General features: G+C 38.0%; 1 protein-coding gene across 1 annotated transcript in view; it reads left to right on the forward strand.

Annotated features, from left to right (window-relative positions):
• GALK2 (galactokinase 2) overlaps positions 1-6,281 on the forward strand; it is a 50,732-nt gene extending 44,451 nt beyond the window's left edge. Inside the window, exon 10 of the mRNA XM_054388080.1 lies at positions 6,047-6,281. Coding sequence (XP_054244055.1) covers positions 6,047-6,254 — 208 coding nt within the window. The 3' untranslated portion in view covers positions 6,255-6,281. The remainder of the gene's footprint in view (positions 1-6,046) is intronic.
• The last annotated feature ends 3,344 nt before the right edge of the window (positions 6,282-9,625 follow it).

Consider the following 9,625-nt stretch of genomic DNA (forward strand, 5'->3'; position numbering starts at 1 on the left):
GCACATTCCAATGGGCAATCACTCTCTCTGTGAAGAACTTTCTCCTAACATCCAGCCTAGACCTCCCCTGGCACAACTTGAGACTGTGTCCCCTTGTTCTGCTGCTGGTTGCCTGGGAGAAGTTTCCCCAGTTTCACATCCTCTAGCCAAGTTTGTGAAGTGGCATGAAGTGAGCTGGAACTCAGAGGTTGTTTTGTGTGGCAGGCTGTTATTTTCATAAGTTTGCTCCAGTAGATGATGAGATCTGATATAACCACGTGTTAATGCAGAAAGTAAAAACAAATACTTGGTACTCGCATTATACAGTATTCACCCATATCACAGGACCAGCATGAAAGGTTACACACATTTCAGTCCCTCTTAATTTCCATTGTTCTGGTACATTTAATCACAGGACAGACATCTTTTGCTGACTTTGATCTAATTTCAGTGCCTATAGAAGGAATTAATTGGTTGGTGATCATTTTAACAATAGCTAGGGGGAATAAACAGCTGCCCAACCAAGCTTTCCCACCATGCTCCATCCCTGCCTTGGCATCAGCCATCTTCTCCCAGCCACTTCCCTCATTCACTCCAACATGGCTCCTGGTGATGCTGCCTTCCAACTGCTGCTCATCTGTTAGAAGGGTGTGCTTAGTTTGGGAAATTCTGCCCTAAGTAAGGGTGTTACTGCCCTGCCAGAAGGGAAAAGTAGGGTGCCATAAATATTTGCAGGCCTGAGGTCAAGAAATGTTTTTTCACTGTATTTTAGAAGCAAATACCCTATCCTCTCTATGTATCTTTCAGTCTTGAAGAAAACAAACTGTTTCAAATCTGAAGATTGAAAAAAAAAAAAAAAAATCTTTCCACATAAAAATGGAAGTTACCAAAATAAGTAAATAAGTTACAGAAGTACTTCTTTACCAGCAAATGGCTTTAAAACATTTGTCAGGCTTATAATGAAAATATGAATTTTACAAATGTGTGATTTGCCATGTGCTTGCTTTCCAGTGTTCTCATGTGGATTTTGTAAGTTGTAATACCCATTTACCAGGTTTGTAAATTGACAGATTATGCTATAGATGATTATTTAGTTAGTTTGATTTCTTTTGCAGACAAGATGGAATGACCTCTCAGCCATAAACTACAAACTTAAAAACTCAACATAAGACTTTTGGACATTCACAGATTATTTTGCATATGGGATACACATGTTGTTTTGTGATAAAACACAGAGAAGCCCCAATAGCCATTGGACAGTCTGATAGCAATTTAGCAGTACAATTTCTGATCCTTCTCTTGGGATCCAATCCAGTATGTAACTCACTAGCTGTGTTCAGTTTATTGTATCACGTAATGATCACATAATGGAATAAGCTACGACAGTCACTCAGCAGGGTAGTTACACTGTGGTTATTCCCAGCTACTCAAAGGGAACTGCTGATCTGTGTGCAGGAAGGGGGAATTGTCTCCAGAGTGTCTCTCTTCAGCTAACTATGCTCTACTGAGTTATCAAAGATCTTGGGCTACAAAGTCTCGGTCCAGAACAAGGTATCTGTGACATTTGACAGATGAAAGACCTTAAAACTTAACACCTGCATTATTTTTATGTACAATAACTAGCCAGTGTTGATGCCTCAGTCAGCAGCAGCTGCTGAGCTTCAGAGAAGCGAGTAGCCATTTTAAGTGTCTTCCCTTAGTGTATACAGCTTGCATCATACTGACAGGGACTACTCTCAGAAACACTGGGAGAAAGTTTCAAGTAGGGGAAAACAAATAGGTATGAAGCAAGAGGATCTGCACTAAAGTATGGAGTACCTGAGCTCCATTTCAGTAGAGTAGTATGGATGCTAGCAGCAGCCTATTGCAGCATGGAGCTCAGTACAGGGATGAAAATTCTGTTTCTCCTTTATGCTGAGCCCTGTGCTTTCACAGCTAGGCAGCTGCTGCTCTCTGAGCTAGCCTGGGTATCGTGACACTGATTTGCAGGCAGTAGCATTGACACAGCCACAGAACCCAGAGGAAAGGAGCAGGCAGTTAGGATTTTACTAAATTAAATTAAAATTAATCACAGCATTTCAGTTCCAGCAACCAAAATATAAATTGCAAAGGAAAAAAGTGTTCTGTGTTCCCATGTTACATCAGATTTCTAACTTACCAGCAGAAGAGCCCACAGCTATTACCATGAGTATAGCTAAGCGCTGCAGTGGAATGCCATTTGTCTGCAATAATTTTGAATTGCAATAGTAAAGTTATTTAACCTGTTGGGGGTTTTTATTACTGTCATTGCACAGAAGTAAATAATTTGTTCATTATTCTTTGCAATCTTATCAAGAGTATTTCCTAGGAAATATACCTTCTTCAGAAGTTTGATTTTTTTTTTTTTTGATCCTGTGATGAGATTTCTAGAAGGGTATAGCTATTCTAGGCGAATGCAGCCTAAGCAAGCATCTAATTTTTGGAAACTATTGGCTTTTCTTGAGTTGTACATTAAAAAAAACTAAGGGACATAAAATCACTAGTCACTCTAGGAAAATCTGGCTGATATGATTATAAAAATGGCCAGGGAACTACGTAAATTACATTCTTTACTTACAATGATATACAGCTGGCCTGTAACTTTAAAAAGCCTTTCCAAAAATACATTCCACAGAATTGCCTGAGTCTACTGCTGCTCTCTCCTTACAAGGTTTAAACTGTGAAGAATAATCTGCATATCCAGATGTTTTCTGTTTTGCCTAGATCTTTATGTTTTACAGTACAACCTCTGCCAAGAAGAAAAGGCGATCCATACTTGCTGTGTTCTGTAGTGCTGAAAATTGTAACCACTGGTTGGTCGCTTGTTTTTTGGTTTTGGTATTTTTTCCCTTTTTGCAAAGACAGGTTAGACAAAGTACAACTCTTCTATCTCATGTTGTTAATAACTGTTTTACCTGTTATCTTTTTTAAGTAAGTAACACAGAAGATTTACTGAGCAATTACAAACAAAAAATTGAATCTGAGCTCCTGAATTCATTAGGTTCTTTTGAAAATCTCTCAGAATCTGAGTGTTGAAAATAACTCTCTCATTCTCCATCTTGTGGTAGTATAAATCCCAATAATTTGTGTTACCAGCCATGCCCCTTTCCACTTGAAGATAACTGAATCCTCTCTGATACAGTTTTTATATTACATCCAGGCGCATCATGGCAGCTGAAACAACTCTGCTTTCTATCAGACTCTTATCACTGATGAGTTTCTTAAAGCTGCAAAGCCTGGAGTCATGGCAGAATTAGAAAACTTACCAAAAAAACCCAAACAAAAAAATCACCCTACAAAAAGCAGTTTCCAGCTCTTTCAGAGCCAGAAAGGAGTAAGTATAGTATCTGCCCTCTCGATTTTTATATTTTAAATCTCATCATGTTAACTCCATCCTTTCTGAATAGCCAGTTCATAACTTTGAGTATTTGGAATTAACAACATTGCTCTTTCTTTTTTTTCCACCTCTTACAGCACTGTTGTTTTTGCACTGAGGTACTGCAGTATCTTACCTATCATTTCTATATACCAAACTCTGGGACACCCATCTTTAGCTTTCTTTCCTTTGCTGCCATACTCATGTTTTTTCTCTCATTTATACACCTTACCTTCCTCATGAGATAATTCTCTTTCTATGCAGTGAATATTGAAACAAGATATAGAACCTCTGCCAGAATCAAAGACCAGAACCCGGGACTGGGAGCCAAGTGCCTGCCACACTGGACTACAGATACTTTACCTTTCTTGTGTGCCCCATCTCTACTTCTATCAGTTCTCCTAATGGCTGCAGCATAGCAGTGCCATAGGGTACTTTCCCCATACACTGAATCCACCTCACCCACCATGTGGCTGAACACTTCATCCACAAGGTTATTGTCTGCTCATACTGTTCATAAATGCATGATGTAGATGCCAGTGAAGAGAGTGTCTGGCTGTGAATCTCACTTTACAGGAGGAGTCTGACTTGGAACTAAACTGATGAAGACTTGAAAAAGACAGGTTCAGACCTGTTCCAAAGTTAACTTTCTTGTGTTTGATTTAGGTATCAACCATGCACCACTTCTCCAGTAGATGCAGAATTAAGTGCTCATTTCTGAAGCTGTGTAATACCAGATACCTAGTTTTCCAGTCTTACAGCATTGCCCATCAAAGTGCCCAAGTTTCTCAGTGTTAAGCCTCAAGTGTCTAATCATATCACCACATTTGAAACTGTTAGCCATGGTATTTTGAAACACAGTGACTTCAGCCCTGAAATGGGCATATTTTCTGTCTATGTTATGCTGTATTTCAGCTAAGTATTTTTAAATGACTCAGTAAAAATGAGGCATGAGCATGACCACAGAGAATTATGAAATCAAGAAAAGGTTTAGAACAATTCTGAAAGGATTTCAGTTGCCTACCAAAATAAAAGTCAGATACCATATGAAATAGGAAGTACTGACTGAGGTAACAGACCAAACAGACAGTTGATTTAGCAGACTCTGAAAAGTGGATTGGATCATATGAAGTCGATTGGAATTTCCCTACTGATTGCACTTGAGACTGGATTGGGTTCTGCTTATTTTAGGTTGCTCCATAGACCAGAAATGACAAAAATTACATCAGAGAATGAGTGGCCTACAGGAATAATAAGTAAAATAAAACACCAACAGGAAATAAAGAATGAACATAAAATTGAGTCAATATGAAGGGTGGCACCACACAGACACACTGAAGAAAGTGTTTCTGTTCAAGAAGAGATGTAAGCATGTTTAGAATCAAACACATATGTAAGTACTTGCTTGAAATATGACCTAAACCTCTAACCCAGCAGTATACCAGATTCATTTAACATAAAATGCACATATGAAAAATAACCGTAGCCTACTAGGAATGAGCTGTCATTTTCCAATGATCTTCACATGATGCTGTCTTTTCCTTCAAACACATTCTAGGACTGGGAAATCTCTCTGTGCATGACTTTTGGACACATAGCAAAAGTATTTGGTTGCAAATCAGATTAGATCTCTTATTCTTACAAGATTTTAAACGAATTTCCTAAATCATCCTGTGCTGACTAGGTTAGAAAAGCCCTAAAGAAAAGCATTACATAGTAATTTCCTACTTTTTCTGAATATAAGTATAGGTCAGGAACACAGGTAAGCAAACTAAAGAAAAAAATTCTACTAAATTCTAATAACACAGCATCCGAATCTTGGAAGAGTGTTGGCATAGGATTTTCTGTAGGACATTTCTAGTGGATCGGGATCTTGAGGCTAGAAATGGTTTATGTTTTGGATGTCCTTTATTTGTCATTGTTCTTTCTATTCACTCTCCTTATTAAGAGCATTTTTTTTCCTTTGGGACTAAATTCTTATTTTACCTCTAGTGCTGTAAATCTGCTTAAGTTCATGAGGTTCTCCTGAGGAGAGATTCCCAACTCTGTCCGCTCAGCATAAACAGATGTTTGAGTGCAATGACTCTGTGTGACTTTTTAAGACTTCCTGAACTCTCCTTTTCTTGACTGGCATGCTCAGCAATCCTGCAGAAGCCTGTGAATCTTCAGCATGTTTTAGATCTGTCCTGGAAGAATACAGCTATTTGTCTTTGCCACATTAGAAAATGGCTTGTTTGCCTACATCCTGTGCAATTAGTTTATGAACCCTCTTTTGTTATTTTTGTCATGTATTTCTGTTTTCACTTCTGATGTCTTACGAATGTTGCTAACAATTCCTTTTTTCTGCTTTTTTTTTTTTTTAATTCTCAGCTGTACCGTGATCTTTCACACAGCTGATATTGAAGCATTATAAAAGAGGGTGACTTTGGGGATTGAAAGAAATTCCTATATTGTAGTTTAAAGCATCAACATACTCTTCTTTGTCTGAAATGGTAACTGCAAATTGCTGTAATGTTGCATAAATGAACCAAATGAACTTTAGAAAAATCAGATTACATAGATATGTTTTGAGTGAAGTATCCATCAGTTTTCCAGTTTTCTATAGGAATTTTATGTATGACAAATTACCCCTTTTCAGTTTATTTTACAGAATTTTATTTTATTTTTTTTTAGACAATTTGGGGCCATTGGGTCACGTCTGACTGGAGCTGGCTGGGGTGGCTGCACTGTGTCAATGGTGCCTACTGACAAGCTGAACGCTTTCCTAAAAAATGTGAAAAAAGCTTACTACCAAACGGATGTCCAAAGGTTAGCACTGGAGAATAATAGTCTGTTTGCTACCAAACCTGGAAGAGGAGCTTTGGTTTTTGTTGAGGCCTAAAGAACGTAAAAATGTTAAAGAAACTATGTAGGGTATTTAGAACTGGCAGTACTTCCCATGCCACAGTAAGGGATTGCCTGTTCTGGTTTTTACAGTAATGAGCAGTTGCTACTATCAAAATATATTTCTGAAAAAGTGCTTAAAACTCTCATTATAAAGTTTTTTTTTTTTTTGTACTAAAAGCATCTTTCAGTATAAACACTGATTTACAAAAAACCTATTGACAAGGAAAACGAAATAAAGATGATACTTTGCTACACTGGATATCTCTTCTGTTTACTGTCATGAAAGTAAGGCCAGGTGGAGCAATGAACTATTTCATTGTAGGGTAGGAACCTTGCAATATTTGCAGGGCTGTTTGGTGCTTATTCTTTTTGGATGCTGGATATTCTTTTGTTTAGAGTGTCCTGTGAAAATGGAAGATTAAACAGCCGTTCAGAAGATTGTAAGGACCTTGCTAAACATTAGAAGTGTTTTGCTCTCCTCAAATAGGATTATTACTGTTGAAGTTGATGATGATACTGGAGTAGCACCTGCAGGCCAAGTCAAACATTAGGAATACATCACATTAAGCAGGAAAACATGCCTTCTAGCTGTGTTTCTTCTATTTCTTTGTACAAGGGTGACTTGTTAGGAGTTTCAACATGCCATCTATGAGCTGTACAGTAAGACTACATATTCCCTTAAGTGAATGAACAAATAATGAAGCAAAGTTTGGTTTTGAGTTATCCAAACCTCATATTCTACTTGTTGAGTCCAAGTTGTGCTTCTACAAGGCAGAACATTTGTATTTTAATGCAAAACTATTATAAAGGAATAGTTATAATCCATGGACCATTTTAAGAAACCAATAAAAAACTACAAGGAATAATTAAGGAGATAATTCACTCAGCAAAAGTAAGAAGAGATCCTCTGTATGTTACGCATGCTAATTTTGGCCAAAAGGTAATGGAGGCTACTAATTCTGTGAGAGGGCTCTGCCAAATCTGAATACAGTACATGAACAACAGCCAATGCAAACTGCCAGATCTTTTCAGGAACCTTAGAGGGGACACAGAATGGTAATGCTCTCATTAGAGAAGATTTCGGTTTTCAGACAGCCAGGAAAAGTGCAATAAAATGCACTGTAGGTCCTAGCAAATCAGGCACTTGAGCGGAAAAGGATGGTGATTGGGCATGATGGGGAGAGACTGAAAGACAGGATTTGGAGAAGGACAGTGAAAAGGATGCATCTGAGAAGGGAAAAGCAAGCGATAATGGAAACAGTTAAGAACAACAGGCAGAATTATAGAAAGGTTTCATCTCAGAACATCGACTATTGCTGTCAGTGGAAACAGAGTATCTTGTAACCTAATTGTAATATACACCAGATATGCTTGTACATTCAACTAAACTTGTAAACACAGGATTCCAGAAATAAATAAAACCCCCAGAAGCTTCTAAAATCTCCAAGATAACCTTCGAAATGTTGAAGAAAATCATACCATGGCTTTGTTACCAACTGCCTTATTAAATATGTAGCCCTCAGTTTATTCAGCAGGTTCCTGTTTCTTACACTATCATAAAGATGGAGTACACCACAGTAAACACCAGTCCCTTCGTTGATACATTTGCATTGAACTTCAGCTCCATTGGATTCATGAAAGCACTAGTGAGTGTATGAGCAGAAGACATATGTTAGGGTTGACTTTTTTCCTCCTCCTTTTTAGGCTGATCATTACACAAAGTCATGGAATCTTACCAAAAACATGCAGGCAAGTTTTTGGGCTGCAGTGCCCGTTTTTCTGTCAAATAATCTTAAACGATATTCTCGTAAACAATGATGAGGAAAACAGAAAATTGGCACTGTATAAAAGAATGAAACTGAATGCTCTAAACTTCTGATTAATTTCTTGCTTTCCTTTTTATTGCTTCAAGGTCTTTCCCATACTTTTGCTGAAATCTGCAAACAAAAATGGGACATAACTTTTACTGAGAGACCTACAGTATTCAAACTATATACTTAAACATGGCACCTGGCATTTTTATTTACTGTTTCTTTCTAAACAAAAACAAACAAAACCCAACATTTGAATGAATCAGTGTTTTGAGGTTGTGGGGTTTTTTTTTTGCTGTAAGATATTGACAGCAACACTGTCTGGTGCTATATTAATGCTCTGTGCCATCTTAATCCTACCGACGTGCATCTTCCTTACCATTATTTGCTGACTCCAAAGCGGAACCACAATAATTCGACCATTCACTTGATGGAAAGGAATCATGACTGTGTATTTGACTGCTCTCTTGGACACAGCACACACACACACAGAGGCACATACATATGGCAACCTAATATATAGTAATTTCAAAACATCTTGAGGAATATTGGTTTCTAGTTAATATGATCTGAATGCCAACTTTTATTTTAGTAGCTGCTGCATACTTACTCCATATAATCCTTCTGAAATTCCTCTCTGAGTCCATGTGTCACTTTAATAACATCTTGATATGCTGGAGCAACTGCTGAGCTACAATTTCAGTCAAGTGAAAGATCTGTGTTTTCAGCTAACTACCAAGTTTATGTGCTAAATCCCAGTGAGACAGAGTTAAACAAAGATACAGCGGAACAACATTCATGAGAGCTATCTTGTTCTAAAAAGATACTTTGCAAACCATAGTTATTATGAGCAGGACTGAAGTAGTGTTTTCTGATCCTCATAATTATATGCTTCATCAGGAAAAATGAACTCTATAAAAGGACTTACACTGCAAAGGAATGATAGCATGAGAAACAGAATGGCAGGGTTAATGTTGCACACCCTGCGAATCACGCAGCATGTTACGTTATATTGTAAATGCTACTTTTGAGACGAAAGGCTAGGTATTGATAAGAGACTAGTTTACAGCGCAGAAGGGAGAACAATGAGGAATGTGAAATCATAACTGAGAATTGCTCCCTGTGAACAGTCTTGTCTGACAGATTTTCCCACCACACACTGGATTGGCAGAAAAAGTGCTGCCAAGCAATATTGCTGTCACATCTGCCCTGCCTCTTCACTTTTCATTGAACACTCTTCTGAGATTCATTATCCCGTAAAAGAGAGACAAAAGATTAATTCTGTTCATGATCTTATTTCTTAAACTCTGCCCTCTGCTTTTGGACTTGTGTCAAAAGAAATTAACTGCAAGATACCACATCACAGCCTTGGAAAACTGCACCATGTTTGCTAGGAGATAACTTGTCATGATGCTGATGGTGGATGGTACCTAAACTCTTCTGTAATCTCTCATGCTTCAGTGGGACTGCAGTACTGGCTATGGGATTAGGACCAAGATGTAATTAATATATTGGGAACTGCTGTTCCCTAGGCAGACTTTCCTCCTCCCTGCCT

This window comes from Indicator indicator, chromosome 16 (assembly GCF_027791375.1).
Source record: "Indicator indicator isolate 239-I01 chromosome 16, UM_Iind_1.1, whole genome shotgun sequence".
NCBI lineage: Eukaryota > Metazoa > Chordata > Aves > Piciformes > Indicatoridae > Indicator > Indicator indicator.